This window comes from Plectrocnemia conspersa, unplaced genomic scaffold, assembly GCF_051122295.1.
Source record: "Plectrocnemia conspersa isolate PC_06_02 unplaced genomic scaffold, ASM5112229v1 ptg000007l, whole genome shotgun sequence".
Classification (NCBI taxonomy): domain Eukaryota; kingdom Metazoa; phylum Arthropoda; class Insecta; order Trichoptera; family Polycentropodidae; genus Plectrocnemia; species Plectrocnemia conspersa.
In genome coordinates, this window is record NW_028277171.1 from 1683165 (window position 1) to 1706276 (window position 23112).

Below are 23112 nucleotides of genomic sequence, written 5' to 3' on the forward strand. Positions count from 1 at the left end.
ATAAAATAAGATTTTTTTTGTATTAAACATATTATTATTCACTATGAAGATATAATGATACTTTATTAGTATCTTTACGATTATGTACTTGGAAAACATATTTTTTTATCTTAATAACAATTTAGTTGTTAATATTGTATACTTAATTAATTATCAATAAGAAAAATAGACACTTATTTTTTCGTTTTATTTTAAATTTCATTAAAATTGAAGCAATAGTTAAGGAACTATTAAAAATATTAATTTCATTATTATTTGACTGACAAAATGACGAACGAAGAAATTAAATACGTTAAGTGACATTTCATGATTTTTTAATAAATAAATCATTAGCGATCTGAATTTTGTATTCAATAAATTAGACAGTCAGTGAACTTTACAGTTATCGCAAAAAGCTTAAAATAATTAAAATATAAAGATAATTCAGATAAATGCGATAAGAATTTAATATATTCACAACGGCTGGCAAAAAATTATAGCAACCGAAAGGTGCATTATCTATGATTTAATCCACATATACTGAAAACGAACGCAATTTTTCAGTTGCAGGTGATTTTGCAACTTAAACACGCACTTGAATATGTAGACAATAATAAATGCATTGTGTTTTATTAAGCACTACTTTAAAATAAATAAATAGATTAATTTTGTGAATGATATGTTTTATTTTAATATTATTATTTTATATTTTTATTACCCAAATGTAATCCTGTGTAAAATCTGAACACAAATAAATTATGTTTTTAAACACATCTGCATATTTTTATTTACTAAAAATTGTTAATATATAAATATAGAAAATGTTGAGAAATCAGAAACACTTTTATAATTTCAGGTTGGAAATTTTATTACATATTTTTAGCATCTTTTGAGCTGACAGTGTAATTTTCAAATATTTTTTCTCAGCTATGTTGACCCGCTCAGTGAAGCTGTTAAGAGTCATTGTAGAAAATGAATCGGATTTTATGTAATGTATCTTTCCATAATGGTGTATTACGATTGAAAACGTTGATGTACTCGAATATATGTATGTATGTATGTGCATTATGAATAAAAGTGGAATTGGAAAAATAATGGAAGGGAATCTGAGCAATACGCTGTAAACGCGCAAAAAGCAAAAGCTCGTTATGCACCGGTTCTCAATTACTCGTTCGTGATTTAAATATCGAGCGCTCGCCCTTTGTTCCCAAGTTTACACAGGATCTTTTATTTTATTTAGCCCGCGGCGCAGTGGATGCAACTCGAACATCAGGTCAGGGGAAGGTTAAAACTTTTCCGGTCTTTTGTGCGCAGCAAAAAAGTGGAATTCTCATTTTTCTCCTTCGAGTTTCCTCCCCGGTCCCGAGGCAACGGATTATCGGAAGTCAACGCTAAGGGATGCATCGCATTCTCTGCACCGTCGTACCTGGGGGTGCACTATAAATTCTCGGAGCGCGATTAGGACCCACTCTCGCCTCTTTTTTACTTTTTGTTAGAACTACCGATCTAATTTGTATCGAGCTTTAGTCGTTCGGGTCGAGAGTGCATCGGGGAAAAAAGAAAATGACCTATTTTCATAGAAGGCGAGCGTGCGTAAGTAGGCAAAGTTGAAAAACGCTTACTACAAGACGAGCGCGGATTTTGAGCAAACTTACTCACGCGAAAGATAAAATCTTGCATAAATTGGAGCAGCGTCTGACTTTCCAGTTTTACATTTTGCTCTTATCCGGCCGAGGCGTGCTCGATAAGTCATGATACTTATTTTACGACTCCTGTCGTTAAACGGCACGCGAAACAACAACATCGCGACGCAATTTTAAGACAGACAGGTTGCGTCGTAAAAAGCAAAAATGGTTTTACTATGGGTAAAGTTAATATGTAATAATTTTATTTTATATATTTTATCTCATAATTTATTATTTATATGTACTATATATGTATGTATGTATAATATACATACGCATACTTATTTTAGAAGCACAATATTATTTTTAAATAATTTGCTTTCTATGTAGCATAAATTTTATTAATTAAAAATGATTTTGAATCTATGAAAAATACATTTTATTACTGTTAATTGCAGTATAAAAACTTTTATTTTTATTTTTTTATCAATTAAATTGCATGCCCACACATGAAAATGTCGAATAAAATAGTTTGCCGAAACGTCGTGAAGATTAAAAAACCGACACGGAGAAATATAAATTAATTTTCGAATTTATAGCATATAATTTCGTAGTCGATTACTCACTTCGACGAGTGAACGCTTAATGTCAAACTTGAAAAACTTTCCCCTCACTTTTTATCCGCTCCTTGAGGATACGGTGAGAAATATGTAGGTTACCTGTCATTGTCCCGGACCGGTGTCTTTCCTAAGTGGTGTGAAAAATGGAGTTGAAATATAGGAGCGATCGATCATTTCTCCCCTTTTTTATCACGACCTCGAAATAAAATTAAGCCCTTTTAAAACACAACAGCCCGAACTTATCGAACGGCCTGAGATAAAAACGTCACCGACCTTTGTTGCCTGACGGAGCCCCTGACCGATCTGTGCCTTTTCTTCTTCGGTTTTCTCGTGCACACGTAGCAGCAAACCCTCCAGTAGAGAAACCTGAAAAGCGACACGAGTCTGATCGATCGTCCTCGAGATTGATACGGATTTTATTTATTATTTACCTGAAAGAGGTGGCCATGACGTCGCCGATGTTGGACAGGCACAGTAGCATGAGCGGTATTCCCACGATGGCGTAGAATATGGTCACCACCTTGCCCATCTGAGTTTTGGGCGCGATGTGCCCGTACCCTGCAAAAAAATCAATTATACAATCTCGAGTGTTATAACCTGGATTATCGTGGCTCAATATTGTAAGAAAGATTAACGCTTTACGAATAAATTTTAGTCAGTCATGTAAATAATTTAACATTGGTGATTAGTAAAGGTCGGATCATGAATTGTTTTTGGTACCAGCTGCTAACGAATAATTAACGCTGGTCCATATAACGTAAGCATCAAAAAACAACCGCGTTTAGGAAAAAATATATGAAATTTCTTCGATGCAGTTGTTGACAATAGAGAATATTAAAAAAAATAGAAGCATGTATTGGTAGACAAACATATATTGCTTGTTTCTATTTATGAGTAAATAAAGCAAGCGATATGTTATTATTTATCTGTAGATATAAAAAGGCAATCCGTCCCTATTGCTTCCACGCGTCCTATATACGAATTTTGGTGCTCGATAAACGCTCGCACGTACCGCCGCTCGTCGCCGTCGTTGAACTTTGTGAAATATTATTATTAACCTCCTCACGCCTAGTGCACATTGAAATATACAATAATTTATTGCTCGTTTTTGAAGCCATTTTCTAATTATTTTTACCGAGAAATATATTTATATTTAAAAATAGACCATATTATTTTAAAATAAGAAACATATGCTTTATGCACCTTTAATGAACTAAATAAAAAAAATTAACAAAACTATTTTTTTACAAAAAAAAATATATGTCATCCCAATATATTTTATATTTTTTGAAGCCATATTTAATATATTTAATTTCATAAGTTATTTTTATTATCAAATTACGGTAAAAAGATCTAGTAATTATTTTATTTTATTCATTTTAATCTTTTAGTTATAAGATTTGTTCATTTTGAAGGATATTACGGGTGATTCAAGTTTAGTTTTCAAACTTTTTATAAAAATCAACACGCAAAATAAAGACTTGTTTGAACATTTTGGATAAAATTTGATGTATTTTAATAATTATAAAAAAAATAATATCAAATAAATGGTTGCCTCTGGACCTTTCGCAGTAGCATATTCTATCATTGACATTTCTTGTTATTTATTTATGCAGTTACAATTTAATATTGTTATAAAATATTTTTTACATATTGCCATATGGAACGCCAATGGTCTATCGCAAAACATACAAGAAATAAAAAATATTTCGAACAACACAAAATTTTATTGATTTTAACTTTGATTCTAAAGAGGGACGCCTCCTTGAATTTGGCAACAAAAATGCTTGTCGCTTAATTAAATACTATAATAATCTAATATGAATGAAATGACCTAATCAGATATTAATAAAATCACAATATTAATAAAACGACGACTGACTAACCAACTTTTGTCCTATATTAAAAAGATTGCAACTTCCAGTGAGAACTTTGCATTATCATTTACTATTAAATTTAATGAATGACTACTACAAAAGACGTACAATTCTCACGGGTGCATGTTTCTTATCCTAACTTGGACCCTACAGTTTTAAAATAATAATGAGTCTGACTCGCTCGGCCTCAAAATCGTTATTGTTAATAATGTTGCATATTTGCCATTATTATACAAATTCATTTCAAATTATGACACACAACAACGACATTCTGAAAAAATAAAACTGCTCCTGACAAAGCTATTCGTAAACTTGATAGTATGTGTCACAATGCAGGGTATCGCTTTGAGATGTGTAAGAGCGCTGAAGGCGTTAAATACGTGCAATTATACTATCTATTTTTTTATAATATAATATGTGTTTTATAATACTTAATATACTATATTTTATGCTTATATTTACTTAAGACACGCTATGCGTTAAAAGTATTCAAAGCCGATTAAATAATTTATAAATAAATATTTCGCAAAAACAATTTAATTTTAAGAAGATAAAAAAATCTCATTGCTGTATAAAAATGGTCCGTAATTTATATAAAAAGCGGAAGCAATTATTACAATACAATTGCCTTATTTTATATTTAGAAAATTTCGTTAAAATATTTTTTAATACAGGGAAAATGTATTTTTTTGTAAAAAAATGTAGTCACACTTTATATTTATCAAGATATTTGGATCTCTTAAACGCAAAGTCTTACGCTTTGTTATTTTTTTTTACAATTAAACACATTATTATTTAACTACAAAAATATATTTTTTTTAAATGTCGGTTTTATTATTTAGTTCTGCTTTTAATTTAACGATATTAACAAAAATGTAAAAGAGAAAGTAAATAGATAAATATATATGTTAACTATATTACTGTTCAGAATATCAGAAGGTGAATTTATTAAAGATTGCATGATTGATACATCAGTTATTATGTCCAGATCAAAATTACTTTTTCGAATGCATCTTGGAAAAAAACACGTATCATTGATATCACACAAAAGTTATTATTTCAATTACGAAAAATTCTAAAAAGATGCTCATTAGCTTTGGATGAAAGCATTGATATCAGAGAAACTTCTCAATTCGCGATATTTATAAGAGAAACAAACATAGTCTTGAAATAATTAAAATAATTAATAATCAATTAAACGCTTATCCAAATTTGGAAAACAAATAAGAAAAAAATCAGAATGATATTTACTTTTCATAGCAGCCAGATGATAGACACAGGAAAAAACCAGAACTACCGGCCTTTCATAATATAAGCCTCAATGTATGTCTATAATAAATATATTTATATGAATTGTTGATCGCGCCGATGCCTAGTTACATAATATTTCGAAAAACAATAGAATAAACAAAAGAGGTTGTGTATTATTTATTTTAATGCATTGTTTTATTCGTTCAGTGTTTATCAAAATTTGAATCGTAACGGTAAAGTAAATTCAAAGATTTTCTTTTAAGTAAGCAATTAAGAATGGATGCAGAATTCAGTGGAATCTATCGATTCTGAACACATTTCACTGGTTTCTACAACATCTTGCCATGCCCGTGATGTCGATCCACCAGAAAGGCTCTCGGATAAGCTGAAAAATCATCAGGCAATAAAAATGTAAAGTGTGGACAATATGTGAGAAGAAAGTGTCGTGTTTGTTCTGCACGTGGAATATGGAAAGATACAGCATACATGTGCAGAAGTTGTGAAATTCCTTTTAAGTTTTTATACGTAGCAAAAAATATTTAAATCGATAATCGGTAGTGTTGTGTAGTGTAGTGTAGTGTAGTGTAGTGTAGTGAAATGTGCCTGTGGCAGTTGTAAGCAGAAAAAGTTCGCCGAAAAATTTGGTGAGTGCAAATTATTTTATATAAAAAACGGATATTTTTTTTGAATCGTTTATTCAAAAATTTATATAAGCATTTATACATACATATTATTAAATTGTAATTAACTGGTTTTTGACCATTGAAACTATTTGTAATTAATATAAAATACTAGGAACGAAAAATAGATATTTATTCGTTCGTGATTTTATTCCTCAGAGATTCCTTTAAGTGCAATAATATTGTTTTTTCAATTATTTAACAATAAACTAATACGGCGACAATTTATCCAAATTGAAGCTTTTCCACCCTGGTTTCTCAATCTGTGAATCATTGCGGTTTTTCAAATGGTGAGGAAGTTTCAAAATAACAAATACCCGGTAAAAATGTTCATAAGTTGATGGATGATATTTTTTGCTGTATTATCTAAATTATTTACATATACCGTAACAATTTTAATTTTGCAATAGCATACAAAATTTAAGGTTGAAAAACTTTGTTATTTGATGTACTATTAACCGGGATGTTTCGATGTTTCTTAATAGATTGGTTTTAGGTTTACCTAGCCAGACAGTTTAACCCTAAAATTTATTTCTGTTCATGAAGTGTAAAATAAAATATTATTTTTCATATGAAACAAATTTTTATGGTTGATACATTTGATAAAAAAATGCACGTGCCCTAAAAAGGTGACGTCTCATTGCATTGGGATAAGACGACTCTTTTTACAAAATTTGAAGTTAAATATAATTTATTATTTATTTAATAGTACGTAGAAATAGTATACTACCATCTCCGATTACACTAGTCGAATGTGTTATCCCTTCAGTTTGAATGCATTTTTCAGAAATTATTTAGTACATTTTTTTACACACATTTGTACAAAAATTGAAATCCCACTGACGTGTTAATAATAATATTGGCATTTCTGAAATCAGCGCAAATTTTTCTATCGTAATAAACTATTTACGTTAAAGGGGAAAAATCTGTAGACCAGTGTTATCATATAGAGGCAAACTTGATGGTATTCCAGTATTTTTTGATAAAATAAATGCCTGAGTTCACGGCCACTAATCAATGTTCTTTCAAGACTCGTATACGAGTCCTCGGGCGTTAAGCTGTTAATACAAAAAAATATAATTTACAATTCGGTCAATTGCAGGTCTAAAGAAAATATCAATAAAAATAAACTTTCATTTACTTAGGATAAAATACCAAGTCGCATTTATTTATATTTTGCAACTCAAAGTCCATTTTCAACAGATCTTTGTTATTTAAAAACTAGGTTCGTTCTATATTTTGAACTCGTCGTACGCTGTTAAATTTACATTTACAGATGAAAATCCGACATTTTTGATCGTAATATGCAGAGATTGATATATTTTGTATAGGAAAGGGAGTTATAAAACTTTTTAACCCGACATTGACTTTGAGAAAAGTGTTTCCTTTTTTCTCACGGAATATTTTTATGTCAATTTTATTTGCTTAAATAATTGTACTTCAGTTGGAGTGCACATAGGCGTTAAGTCATATTTTTATTTTTATTGAATATTCCGTTGTAACCTGACAGGCCCAATACGTTACAACGTGAAAATCTGTACCAAATGTGTAAGTCAATCCGACATAATGAATACCTACAAGCAAGTATTAGCTACCAGACTGAAAGTCTTAAATTATAAATTATTATGTGCTATAGAATTTATATTCAATAAAAGTTACTGCAACTGGGGCTGTTTTTTTTTAATAATAGTGCATTTCTATAAATAAAAATTCGAGTGCCACTGCAGTGGCTCGAACCCGTAACTCCAGAGTTACTAGTCTGAGACATTACGAACTACGCTATTCCGTCCTTATATATAATCTCAACACTAAATTTGAAATAATTATATAAAATGAGCAAACAGCAGAACTAGAGCATCTAGAATAAAGGTCACTTTGCCGATGACCTTTATTCTGTCCACATGTGATGTTTTGATACATTTAACTTTAAAAAAAAAAAAATCAAATAAAACGGTCGAGTGGTCTTTTTTCGGTTGGATTGTAATCTAAATATAGATTTAAAAAACCCTGGACCGCTCGTATATTTATATTATATTATATTGTACGCGCGTACATAGAAATATTGACCCTTTTTTCCAGTCTTCGAATCGGAATTTTAGCACACCTTACGGACGAGGCTATAGTTTCTCTAGTGTCGATATATAGCGTCTATGGCATTAGGGGCCATTAATAAAACTCGGCTAGGATCGACGGATTGTCATCGGCTGTCAAATCTGGCGTTAATCCCGTGCGATCGAACCCTACTCTGTTTGTAGCGCCGCCGCCGTGATTTATTACGGTCTGTCGTGCAATTAATCAAAATTTCGTCCGGGGTGTCCCTGCTAATTACACCTTTGTCGACCGTAATCACGCCTGCATTTTCACCTTTAACGCGCGACGACCGGGCCGGATATAGGCCGGAGAGGAGCGTTTAATTAATTTAAAACCCCGACTCTTCAAAGGGATTTTTGTTTATTCGTGCGTTCAAACGCCACAATGTACAGTGACAGTGTAAAGCGGTGACCGCGAGTAACGTTTCTCTATATTTCGAAGCCACAGAGGCGGTACTTTACTGTACTTCTAAGCGCCCAGAGATCTTTGCACTATACTTCTGACGAAGTGTTAAGACATGCGCCATTAGAAAAACTCTTATAAAGTCGTTTTAATAAATTTTTCGTTGCTATCGCCGAAAGTAACTTCGTCTCTAGCAAGCATGTTAAAATGCTCTAGCTAATCCACTTTTCTCGATCACGTGTTACGTTAGTTGCGATAAACAAATAAGATACATTCTTATCCTTGATCTGAACTTCTTTTATGCGCTTCACATGACTTTTTATTTTCTATTTACAACATTTTATTATTTTAGGGATATTGTTAAAACCCTAGTTGTTGATTATTTAAGTAGCTAGTTCAATTCTCAGTCACATTTTTTTTCTATTCTCTTTCTTACTTTATAATGCAAATTATATTGCAACCTACAGTATAGGTAAACAACAATTGATTGGGGCAAGTGGGAGGATTTGCATTTACTTGAATTTTGACAGAAAAATGCGTGTCATTTAAATAAATACTATGAAGCTTAATAAATTACAAATATTAAAAAAACTGATTCTAAACCAGAAATTCTCGAGTTATCCCTAGAAAAAAATCTAAGATAAACAGTTTTGAATCTATCACAAAAATATTAATTAAAATATGGCATTTCAGTGAAATCATATTGGAATATATTTTCACTGTTAGATATATATATATATATATATATATATATATTTTTACTAGTGAAAATTTAATTTATTTGAAATGTGTGAGTAAAATTATTTGATTTTAATTTTTCCACACGTAGTAATATACTTATCATTATTTATTTATATGAAGTCCAAATATATTTTCACCAGTAAATATATATTTTTACAAGCGCTAATGAAATTACACGTGGCTCTAAATAATCTATGAAACATAATTTGACAATAACGAAACGTAAATTAGGTGTTCAAACCCAAATTTTACCCACACGTTTAATTAGTCCATATTAAAAACTCGGTCAAGTTAACTCTTAGGGAAAAATTTGCGAAAAAGAAATATTTCGCATATTCCTCCATAGTTCGCCTGTACTTTGATATTTTATTTTATTTAGTGTTGGTCAAAGTGTATTCAAACCGAATTTTGGTCAATACGAGAGCGCAAAAAACAATTATCACTTCTCAGAATGCAAACATACACGTCAAAAGCAATAAAATCGTGTCGGTAGCGTCGCAGTGGGAACGCTCGTTACCGAGCGTTCCCACTGCGACGGCAACGGCACGATTTTATTGCTTTTGACGTGGATTTTTGCATTCTGGGAAGTGATAATTGTTTTTTGCGCCCTCGTATTGGGCAAAATTCACTTTAGATATGCATAAATTGATTCTCACTTATTGTAAGTCGTAATATATTTATGAAAATTCATAATAATACCATTATATAAACGATCGTTTTCACTGCGACGGCACGATTTATTGCTTTTTAAGTAGATTTTTTACTTTTGAGAAAGCTTCTCCTATCTTCTTCTGTTTTTTGCACTCTAATTTTGGTCAAAATTCGGTTTAGTCATGCTTCTTTAGATTCTCACTTATTATAAGCCGTTTTATTGTTATAAAAACTTACTACATATTTCCACATGGAACGCCAACGATTTATCGCAACACACACACGAAATAATTTTTTTTTGAACAACTCGCGAAGACAGCGACAAAATAAACAAAATAAAATCGTGTCGGCGGCGTTGCAATGGGAACGCTCGTTACCGAGCGGCAACAGCACGGTTTTATTGCTTTTGACGTGAATTTTTGCATTCTGAGAAGTGATAATTGTTTTTTGCGCTCTCCTATTGGTCAACATTCGGTTTAGATATGCATTAATGGATTCTCACTTATTGTAAGAAGTAATATGATTATAAAAAGTCATAATATTACCGTTATATAACTGAGCGTTTTCACTGCGACGGCACGATTTTATTGTTTTTGATTTAGATTTTTTTGCGCTCTTCTATTGGTCAAAATTCGGTTTAGTTATGCTTCATTAGATTCTTGCTTATAATAAGCCGTTTTATTGTTATAAAAACTTATTTACATATTTTCACATGGAACGCCAACGGTTTATCGCAACACACACCTGAATAAAATAGTTTTTTGATCAACTCGCGAAGACAACGACACAATTTTATTGCTTTTTCCGTGGATTATAAACAGGGAATTTGAGCAGAAAAATGCATTTAATTCAATAAAATATTATATATTTCAATGAAATCAGAATATTTAAAAAACAACCATTGACTGGGTAAATTTTGCTTTACTCTGGAAAACGCTAAAACGATGTGCTTGTTTCAAACATTGTTCAAATCAACTGTAAGAGCCAAATTGGTAAATCTGCTACAAAAAATAACAAGTGGTCACCCTTTTGTAATTAGCCAAAAGGGGCGGTAATCAAAATAATATATGTAGAGGACCATTGGAACGCGGGTAACCAATGATATCTTCTTCAAATACTCTCTCACAGTCTTTCTCTGGCACTTCTAATGACATTCACGCGTAAAAATCCACTTCGGAGTTCAATGCGTCAGAACTTTGAAAGCTCCTCGGCTTGGATTTGCAAAGTTCGTATGGACTTCAAACGAGAGGAGGCCGACTCAATTTCAGACCTTCTAAGATCACAAAAGCTGATACGTTCCTTGATTTAGCTTAACGTATGAAATCTAGAGTTGAACCCTCTTTTCTCAATGAAAAAAATAAAAACTCCATATACAAATCATACGTGACGGTCTCAATTGCTTGCAAATATTAACAACAAATTTGTGTTGATGTTGCACAACTAGTTTTTTTTATTGGTGAATGGTTCGCCTATTTATAAATTTACTAGAGTTAAATTTGCTAAGGAATTAATACATAGCAGAAAAGAAAACTTCTTTATTAAAAAAAATATCATTTTAAAGCTATAGGTATTGCTAATTTAATTTATATACTGACCCTTTTACAACGTACCCACATATTCACCACAAATTATACAATAAAATATAAAACGGATGATGAGATACACGAGGTAGAAGAAAAATAAAACAAAATTTAATTAAACGTCCATGTTTCAACAAATACTACGCTATTTATTTTACCGAGCGGGTTTTATAACGCTCACCGAAAGTCGAGACAGCGGTGAAAACTAACGAATAAAGCTAATTTCAACTATGATTCCGTTCAGGTCGATAACTTGGCATTAAAATGCACACTTCCGTTCCAAACCTTCATAAAACTAGAATAATGGGGACATAAAAGAATTATCCCATTTCACGCAGATATAAATTGCTTATGTAATGTTATTTATAGCACCCGTCGGGTTTTGCCAAATTATTTTATATGTTAATTCGCGTCTGGAGATTATGGACTATTTTTACCTCTCGCTAGGGAATTATGAGAGATTTGTGGTATTTTTTAATTATTATGTATTGTAAATCAACCGCTGCAACTGACGGGCGTAACTCCAATACGCTACTGTGAGGTCATTATTCATGTAATTATTCCGCAATCACGAAATCAGTACCCAAAATTTCCGACTCCGCTGGAGATAATACGCTATGAAATATGACTCAATCGATACGCATCTATTGTTGTTTAAGGGGAATTTCGCAAGTCGACTCTGACCGGTTAGCGCTAACTCAAAAAGTATTTATCAGAGATATTGTTTTTATTAATTTATGTATTGACCAGTCAATGTATGCATTATCTAACTTAGGCAATCACAGTCAAATTAAAGAATATAAAAACAGATTCAGTGATTATATGAATATGTGCTAAATATAAGTCAATTATAAAAATGTAATTAAAAAATATTTTTTTTAATGTGTACAAAAAAATTAAAAACCAATATCTAAAAAACGAGCCAAATTAAAAAAAATTACTATTTAGACAAAAATTTAAGAATAAATACTTATTAATTATATTTAGCAGATAATGAGCAAAACATATGGGAACGTAATGTTCAGAGAGATTCACAATGCGTCGGTTGCGAAAATGCACCACAAAGCAGACATTTGCATCCAAAGGGATTCCGACAAACTTCTAACATTTGTTCCGACTCTGTTGTTTCATTAGCGCGCATTCTCTCACATACCTTTCTTTGACACATAAATTAAATTCGACCGACTGAAAAAATATATTCCGATTTGAATGATTAAAAAGCGGAGTCAACCTATTCGTTGTTGAAGAACTCAACAAAATTTCACAGAGCTTTCCTACTGCTCGAGCTTAAAAAATTAAGTTCAACGCATGAGAAATAAAACCCGAGTAACATAACTTTCAGTCTACTTCATAATTAATACTGATATTTAAAAACTAAAGCCCTTAAACTTGTACTATCTCCGTCCGAGCTATGCGTTCTTACCACTACATCGAAAAACTAATTACACAAGCTATTTCAAAGTTGAAAATACATTTGCGTTATGAATGGGTTTATAGTTCGCATTAATTATTCGTTCAATCTTCGAGCACGCTTGTTGACATGTGAAATGACACTCAAATTAATTGATAAAGCAATACTGCTTTATTATTTCTTTACTATACGTTTTGCGTGTGTTTACTCTCATATAAGAGACTAATATTATATTGATTTTTAAATATTACAAAATCCGGGATGAGGAAGAAATTCGGTGAAGAAAAATGAGAACAAAAAGCGAGCAAATAATTTATATTAAACATTAAAATGATAATAATAAAGTTGGATCATTTCGCTCAACTAACAAACATAAATAAAATGTTATAACAAATAAATTAAAATATGATATGATTCTAGTCTATTTTCACATTCAATACAAAGAGCCATATCCCGAGAGCCGCAACCGACCCCTGTCATATATCAAACGTTTCTATTATTCTCGATCCTTGGCCAAAAAAAAATCATTTCCTTCATTTGATCTGTTCTATACGCTTAACTTCTTGCAGTATGTTCGGAAAATGCATTTTTTATATATATATTATATAGAAAATACTGTTAATGTTATTAAAATTACTTTTTACTGATTAGCTCGATACGTGTATTTGTTAAGTTGGTCCTTAATATTTTTTATAACAGCATTTTCAATTTTATCTGAATTTTTGGTCATGTATTTTACCGTATAGAACATTTATTTTTGAGAGTGTAATTATAGTTACGGCATCAAAATTCATCCCCCGGTTCTTGAATATTTTTCCTAAAATTAACCGGGTACCCGGTTCGCTCCAGGTAATTTTTGTCTACTATTATGTATATACTGACACATAATTATAAAGTAAAATATTTAATTTTCATATTTTGCTAAAAAAATATTTAATTAAAAAATGTATGAGTGCATAATTGTTATTATTTGCTTTAATCGAAACATTTATTATATAGATTTTTTCAGGGAGGTGGGTAAAGCAAAAGTTGCTTTTTTAAAAATTTTATTTCATCAAGATTCAATAAATTTTTTAAGCTAAATTCAAAAGAGTCCTTGTTTATTATTCACGCCAAAATCAATAAAACCGTGCCGTCACCGTTGCAGTAGAAACGCTTGGTTATACAGCGTTCATATTAAGACTTTTTTATAGCAATATTACGATTTAAAATAAGTGAGAATCGATTGAAGCATATCTAAACCTAATTTGAAACAATAGGAGAGCCAAAAAAACCAATATTCTTTCTCAGAAGTCAAAAATCTACGTCAAAAGCAATAAAATCATGCCGTCACAATTCCCATTTTAAAGTTTTATTTTTTTAAATTGTGCTTTGTGTTACAATACACGGCGAAAAGCGTTAATGATGAGAATGAATTTTGAATAAATCTTGAATTTCAACATAAGTCGCTTAACCGCTTATTATGTAATTTTTATAAATATTTAGGGGAAAGTGTTCCTAAATTCAGATTAATATTTTGCTTCAAATTAGTACATCAAAATTTTTGTTTGTTATAAAAATATTATTGTTGATAAATTTATCAGTTTTAAAATATTCGCAGAATAACGGATCTGATAAATTATATTACCTCGCAGATGAAACTCATGTAATTTTTATAAAGTTGTATCTAGGATAGATTTATTTTTAGTTATAATACTTAAATTTTAGAGTCCATAGTCAAGATTAAGTTTTGTCATAAAACCAAAGTAAGATAGAAAAAATAGCAAAAAAATATTTTAGAAATACTGTTTGTTCGTGAGCATGGGACAATTTTAATATATGAACGTACAAACACGTTAAATGGCTCACGAGTCCCAGTGCACTGTTGATAGTAAAAATGTGCTTCTACTATAAGTTGACTTTCGCGGGTTATAAACTTGAAAACATAAAATTTTGAATAAAAATTGTATAATCTTGGATCACCTAGTTGTACATAACGTAAAGAGTAAATATTTTTTATTAAATCTTAAACGATAATAAATATTAATTATATAATTTAAAAAAATATTCTGTATAGTTGGTATCAAAATTGCATTGGAATAGTCTTAAAAAATTCTGTTCACATTTCGTACGAGCGGTGCTAACCATCAACCGATGAATAAAGACTAACGCTCATTAATCATTGACGGTAAATAGCAACAATAGACTAAAATGTGTTTTTTTTTGTGAACGGCCGTCTCCCGAGTATGCCATATGTATTTTTTGCACATACTCGCATTTTATTTTTTTCTCAAACGGCAAATGTTGAAGAATACTGAAACAAAATTTGTCATAAAACTTGCATTGCGATTTACCACTCTCACAACTCACTTAATCTCCAAATGGGTTTTGCGAATATACAATAGAAGAATAGCCTGATAATTTTGCATCTTTAAAATTGTGTGATATGTATTTCATATAAAGAAATCAAATATTATATTGAAATTGAAATGATCGGTTACAGGGTATTCGGTTATTTTAAAAATATAGTGATACCCGGATCGAAAGCCGTAATTATGGTGTAACACGATGTAGGGACACAGTTTGTTACATAAATAATAAAGTGCGTATGGATTTCTCTCGTCTCGCGTAACCTCTCAAAGGGCGCACATAGTCGTCTCATTTAATGAGTTTCTATATTAAAGCCGACGACCCCTTGCGAATAAACGCCCGACCGATTTGACGTTCGGACGGAGAGATTAGCGTTACGTAAGTTGCAGGTGCGGTCGCGTTAGAAAGACGCGCCGTGACAAATAACAATGGACCGATCTATTGTCCTTGCGGGTGACGCGTTTTTGTGTTACGCGCGCGTGTCATTCGTACCGCGACGCGACGTGATGGGGTAATGCCGACATTTTCGGTTCACTGTTTCGGAAAATTGAAATATAACCATGACACATGGCACTGGAAATGAGACCATCGACGGCCGCTGTCGATCGACCCGTAAAATGGAACAATGGCTGTAATTTACAATTTTCCCGTGGTTATATTATTATCTTTTTTTTGGTACATCGCCTTACGTTGTGGGTTGATGTGCGCCTTTGTCCGTTAACTCATCGAGGCATTATATCTCTAGTTTGGTCAAACTTTCGCATTATAGCATCCAGAGGGAGATAAAGCGTTTCCTTGACGCTCTCTGAATAGCTCTCAAGGTTGTTACTAAACTAGCACTTTGCACGCTGCCCTAGAGACGCACATTCTTGTAAAATATATTATGAATAAACTACTACCAATTTTAGAATATGATATTGAAATTATCTATTATATAATGTATGTTATTGCAGTTTAATTTTTTTCTTACTGATAACTGTTTTTCATATCCCCGTTACCGTTTTAAAAAATGCCTATGATGACATATTGATTTGAGGATTCCATTTTTCATATCCTTACAAATTCTTGATTACTTGATAACATAAATCGGCACTGCGTGCAATAAAAATATCAGTGCTAATTTTAATGTATCATATACATGACATTAAGAACATTTAAAAACTCATTGTAGCATGTGCTACTAAACAAAGAGTTAATGTCATCAACTACCTTTTTTGTATGCTCTAGGGATTCTGAAGTCTTTGGTTTTTCAAATTCCCGTGAATCGAAATACAAAATTTCAGTCCTGGAATTCGAGATTTAATGAAAAAAATTATGTATTTTTTTTGTGAAAGAAGTTTTTGAGAAAAATACGTATTATTTGTTTTATGGATATATTTATTTATTTAAACCAACTAAAATTATCTTATCAAATATTTATTTAGCAAACATTTTACATGTTTAAAATATATAAGCATTTAACGATAAATTGGAAAGCCTTTTTTTATTTTCGTGTTGAATATTACCGCCAAAGAAAATATTCGCTCGCTTTCTATTGTAGTAGGCTTTATTGAAAGCAATGATTTATACAACAGATTTAAATTCAGAGTCCGAGTTGATTTTAAAATCTGAAATTACTTTTCACCGTTAAACTATGTTTGTTATGTATTATGTCTTTATTGAATTATTCTCTAATCGACTTTATGATAATATAATCTGTGCTTTCCTCTTCATTGATTACTTCGATATCCGAACTTTTTACATAATAAAAAAGTAATCTTAATAATTTTTTACCTAATTTTATACACACTTTCTTAGAACAACTTGAAAAATAGTTTTTCTTGATACCATAATTGTGGTTTTATTACAAATTAATTAAACCAAAGCGGCGCATATTATGTTTTATTTTATTTTGGATTTCAGAGTTAAAAAGTTGTATTGATTTCGAACAACTTTTTTAACAGGAAATTAACAATAATTTCAGAAGTTAAAAAGTGGCATCTCAGTGACGCATAGCTTCAATTGCTATTTTTTATAGAAGCGAATATTTCAAAAATATTTTCATATAAATGATCAATAAATTTATTACAAAAAATCAAGAAAAACGGTTTATTCAAATATCTTGAATACAAAAAAAATGTATTATTTCCTTTTCACGCTAAAGTGGCAATGCCTAAGGTCTAATCGGACCTTTCAAGTCCTCGTGATTTGAACTGACAGCAACCCGCGGTGACCTCACGTTCGCCTCTGCAATCTGAACCCTTGATCATGGTCAATGCAACCGATGAACCTTATCAATGTTAAATTACTGAAAGTCCTTAAATTCTGACAATCTTGCCATGAAAAGCTAATTATATAATAAATATAACTCGCTATTAGTACTATGCAAAACAATAATATTTTTGAAGCCGTTGCCTATTACTGTGTTTTTTTATGTATAAATCAGCTACTATTTCCAATAAAATATGAAAGGTTATAACAGCGCGATAAGCATATATATATATAATCTTTATAATAAGATATTGATTGGTAAAAGCACACATTTTTATTATTACAAAATTTTAACGCTTGAAGAAACAAGCCATATTTTTTCTCTGAATTCAGAATTAAATGGAATTAGTGCCACAGAAATGCTGACAATCATAATTTAGTTCAAACAGAACTGCTCGGAGGAAACTGTTAAATATTTCGCTGAATAAATTGAATAAAAACGAAGAATATACGGATGAAAAATAATTTAATTTGAATAGATCAGTATTTCCATTGATATCATAATTTTCAATCAAAAAAATATATGTCGTTCCGGGAATTGAATTGAGTTCTTCAGATTTGAAGTTAGGCACATTTCCGATACGCTATTAAGGACACTCATATGAGTGTTTTTTATATATAGAAATTTACCATATATATACATATTATTGTTTATATTGAAAAAATGTTTATATTTATTTTTATATACAATAGAATGATACTGAATAGTTATTAATCCGATAAGTATAGTATTATAACCAGGTAAAAATAGGGTTCTTTGATTTTTTGTTCATAGCATTACGTAATATAAAATTGTGGGGGGCCGATTTATTATTGCGCAAAACTAGGCGGTACTATGGGAACGGCGGCGAGAGCAACATTCATTGGTGGACCACGATGGAGTTCGATGGCCGATAGGGCCTTATCATAATATCATTCGATTCAACAACTTGTAAATAATTATTTTTAAATTCAATACTGAAGCAACCAAATGTATATATAATTCTCACTCGATATTTATCTAAAATATATTATAAATAGCTAGGAGTACGCATGCAATAATTTAATATATTGTTCTAATGACTTTCGAAAGAACATTTAAATATCTGTAGTAATATTTTAACAAAAATATATTAATCTCTACGTAGTGTAAAGTATTTTTTTATATTTAAGAATAATCAGAAACTTACTTATGAAAAGTAGAATTTTCAAAATAATTGTTATTAATAATTTAGTTACAAAACGCGATTTTTTTTATTAATCTATTTGCAAACTGTCATTTTAATCATTAAGTATTATAAATATATTTTTTTATATATATATTAAAACTGGTCTTGCTTATGATTAACACTTAATTTTACTCTATGTTTATTAATTTATGTTCTTAAACACTTTAATTTAGATAGTACATGTATATTGCCTGCTTTAGGAATGTTCAAAAACACTGTTCCTGTAGTAATTTTTATGTCGAATTCCGTTTGAAAAAGAACATCTAAAGCCAAATTGCTCATTGGGCTAGATTTTATTATTATTAACTAGTTTTCAAAGTAAATTTTGATTTATCTTTTCCTAAATTTGCTCGTTGGGAGGTAAACTTAAAGGTCGATTACTCGAAGGAAGTGTAGGGTCCGTATCCGGTTTTGGAATAACTATTACGTCAGCTTGCTTCCACGCGAATGAAAAATATAGACAAGCAAGTGACGTATTATTAATATTTAGAAAATAATCGATAGCAATCGGTGTAAGTATTTTAAGGGCTCTGTTGGGATTATTGTTTTTTTTTCAGGGGCTTTGCTACAAGGAAGTCGTTGAATTATATTAGCTAATACTTAGTAGTTATAGGGTTTATTTGTTCTATCGGTTTTGTTATTTTTAAACTTTTTTGGTATCAACTGTGCATTAATTTTATAGACTGCTTTTTCTTCGACAGTGAAAACAATATTTTGTGATATTCATTATTTTTTAATTTTTGCGGGTACGCGACATACATTTTTTGATATGATCTCTTGATTTAAATCGTTATGTTTTTACCCCCTAAAATTGGTTATTGACTATTTAAATTTTTTGGCAATTATTCTGCTATTATTTAAATGTTATTTATATTGCTCCAGAATAAAAATGAATTATTTATGCTGCTTAAAAATATTTTTGCTGAAAGAATTTTCGTAAATAATATATATATATATAATTTGATTACGGTAACATAAATAAAAAGAAGAAGAAGCCCAAGGAAAGAATAATTTGGCGATACATTAACAAACGTTCTTTTAGATATCGCGAGATTCTCCGGAGACTGCCGACTCGGGTATCGAATGTTCTTTCTCGGAACACAAAGGCCTTTGTCGGTCCTCAAAGCGCGTATCCGAAATTGCCTTTTGACGTATCGATATTAAGATATACAAATTGAAATCGAACACGTAGCAAATAATAAACGGGCACGTGTCGAAACGCGGCGTCCGGTGTCCGAAAAAACTGGCACAGAATTAACGCCACGCATCGCGGATTCGGAAACAATGGCTGTAATGTGTTAACTTTGCATTGTTCCCGGATCGTTTGGAAATCGCATCAATATTGCATTAATGGACATTATGCAAACGCCGTCAGAATCTGTTTGTTTCTTTTCTTTCCTCCGTCTATTTCCATTCGCTCGCGGTGCAGGATGTCTCGAGATGTATCTCGGCGCGAAGTTAAGCGATTTATCTACGAGATGAGACGTCAAAATATTTCCACTTATATTATTTTATGTACGAAATACATATCATCTTGACAACGCACATTTTGCAAATCGCATATATTTTTAAATAAATATATTTTACAAAATCAAGGTGAATTCCACGTGGAAAATCTATTTATGTATCTTTCCACTTCGCGCGTATAAAAGGAAATTTCTGTCTACCTGTCTGTTACCCTAAATCTTGCGAATGACTGAACCGATTTTTGATTGCAGAAATAGAGAAATAGGACCGACGTACACAAAATAAATAAATGCAAAGATAGAAAAAATAGAATACAACTATTTTTCTATCTTTAGCATAAGCGGTTCGTGAGATAAAAGTCCAAATTCGTTGTGCTTTTATATTTTTCGAAATTAAGGTCTGCCGATGATTTTGCTTCGTGAGATAATAATTTAAATTTTTTAATTAAAATTGAAGCCCCTCGCTGAATTTGTATTATGTGACTATTGCATATTAGACCTGAACCTTAATGTTTTTTTCCATATTTACAATGTGAATTAGTGATCACAGATTAGCTTTTTCTAGATTTTCTTAATCTCGCGGATCGTCACGATGAATAATTAAAATAACACATGTATAATGACAAATCTTAATTAAAAGCTATTTATAATTGATTAAATATACAGAAAGATTTCAGTCTTCGTTTTATTTAACAGAGTCACTTTGAGAATTATATCGTATTTAATAACGATATTTTATTTCAACTACTTGACACTTGAAAATAAATTATATTTTATTTCTTAATGCACAAAGGTGTTTTTTTATATTTATTTCAACAGAATTTTTCGGTGTTTTTATATATTTAATTAAAATAATAATAGAAGCAGACCTTAAAATAAAACTTTTCAAAATCAAGCCCGATATTGCGGTTCTGGTTTCGAGCAACTATACCCATCCCTATAAGTAAAAATTATTTGCAAAAATAATATTTTAGTAAGAACAATTTTGATCCATATTTGACCAAGATGAGTTTTACTGCAAAGTACCAAATCCATGTTTTAAGAAGTGACCACAAAAATGCACCTTTACTGGGTGTTTACCAGTCCACTGGAGGAGTCTATTGCTGGGATTGCTGGGGGTATATCAAGTACGATTAATAGTACTACTTGCCCAAAAATAACCTTCGTCAGAAAAAATGATGTTATCCCAATTACGAACCAAGTTCTCTTGCATGTTTTTGTAGACAGTTGAGATTTCTTTACTCTACTCAAATATTTCATATTATTAGAATGCAAACGTCTTCTTATAGTGTCGTGTGATAAACATAAATCTTTCTTCTTTAATACTGCTTGAGTATTGTTCGCGCTTTTTATTCTTTTCTTCGTGGGTCATTCTCGTTTTTGACTTCCGAATACCATTTTATCAACTTATTCACGAATGCCTTAGACTTGTTCATGTTGAATCATATACTTAGCAGCTGCTTTTTGGGACTTATTCGGTCCTTTCAGATGCGTACAGAGAAACACTACTGAAAATCGCATTCATTGCGAAATATTGATTTGACACGAAGGTCGAATGACAAATGCATCTAGGACAAAGTGTCCATCTACCTACTCCCGTTGTTATTTTTAACTAAATTTTAAACAACTGTATTTCATATCACTGTGTAAATAATTGTTTTTTTTTCTACTATGCTTCTTATTTTTTATTAAATTAAATAACACATATTTTAAGTGTACTTAATATGTTTTTTTAAGTGTATACGTATTATATTTATAAATAATTTTATGGTAGCAAAAAAGTTTCACATATATTAGTTTCGTGCAATTTCATATAGCTCTAGGATTTATTCCTTATTTTGAATCAAAACTGCTAGCGAAATTGTAATTATAATTTAATTTTTAACACATACCGCATTTTATCTTTATGTGCAATATTAGTAAGCAGTTCTTTATTGAGATAAATTTTGGATAAAACCAAACTAGAAGTAAGGGCAAAGCATAATAGTGTTATTTTATATTATATGTGTATAAGCTTTAATTTTGATACGCTTGCTATTATTTATTGAATGTTAATACAAATATAACATTCAGATAGATACATATCATTGTTAATTTTTAAAAGGCGATTTTAGTATAAATAACAATTTTTGACAAACACGATAGCGAGAGATATAATCAAAGCGAACGAAACATGCAATACTCTATATGAGCGAAAAACGATTGGAAAAATGTTACGACTGTTTTTAATCACTCTATCGCAGCAGTGAGATATTATTAAATTAAAACATGTCGTACTTTTCTTTTGTGCAATCGAGGGAGAGACCGAGCAAAGCCGATTAAAAAAATAAAATTTTCAGTAATCCCCAAAAAAGGGTTTCGCTTCATTACGTTTCCGCAATCGTAAAAAACGCGCGTATTGTTTGTTCGTTTCGTTCGGAGTCGAAAATTAACCAGGTCGGCTAAAAAGCGAATCGAAAATAGGTTCAACTATAATTAAACGTGTTAAAACGTTAATGAGTATATTTACAAGCCGACGCCGAGTTAATTATGCCGAACGATATCGCTAATCCGAGCGATCGCTCTTGCCATGTTAATATTTATGGCGCTCCATTGTTACATAAATACAACACGAGTGGGTACTGTTATATGTACTTAGGTGCGAGAAAAGCTTCTGCGAGGGCCACTTTTGAGCGTCGCTTAATAGGTATTTAAGTTAGGGGCGCGGATTTGCCGTCTATTATCGCCTACCTTCCTCTCCGCTCCCCGGGGACTCGACTCTTATTTATCACTTTTTGTGTACTCCGATCCGTTAGAATATTCAATTCGCTTATCGACGAATAAAAGATTATACATTACTCGACCCAATCTCCGAAGTGGGTCTATGAGATAAACGTATGTGCATATTCGGACGTGAGAAAGTAAAAGGGGATTTCGCCTATGCCCAAAATA

The 23112-nt window shown here is 31.1% G+C and overlaps 1 protein-coding gene across 2 annotated transcripts in view; it reads right to left on the reverse strand.

Annotated features, from left to right (window-relative positions):
* The window catches only part of galene (potassium two pore domain channel subfamily K member galene), a 252063-nt gene that overhangs the window by 16429 nt on the left and 212522 nt on the right, over positions 1-23112 (reverse strand). For both annotated transcript variants that reach the window (XM_088188728.1, XM_088188727.1), the window contains exons 5-6: positions 2656-2782; positions 2498-2590 (exon numbers count right to left, since the gene is read on the reverse strand). In XM_088188728.1, coding sequence (XP_088044854.1) covers positions 2498-2590; positions 2656-2782 — 220 coding nt within the window. The remainder of the gene's footprint in view (positions 1-2497; positions 2591-2655; positions 2783-23112) is intronic.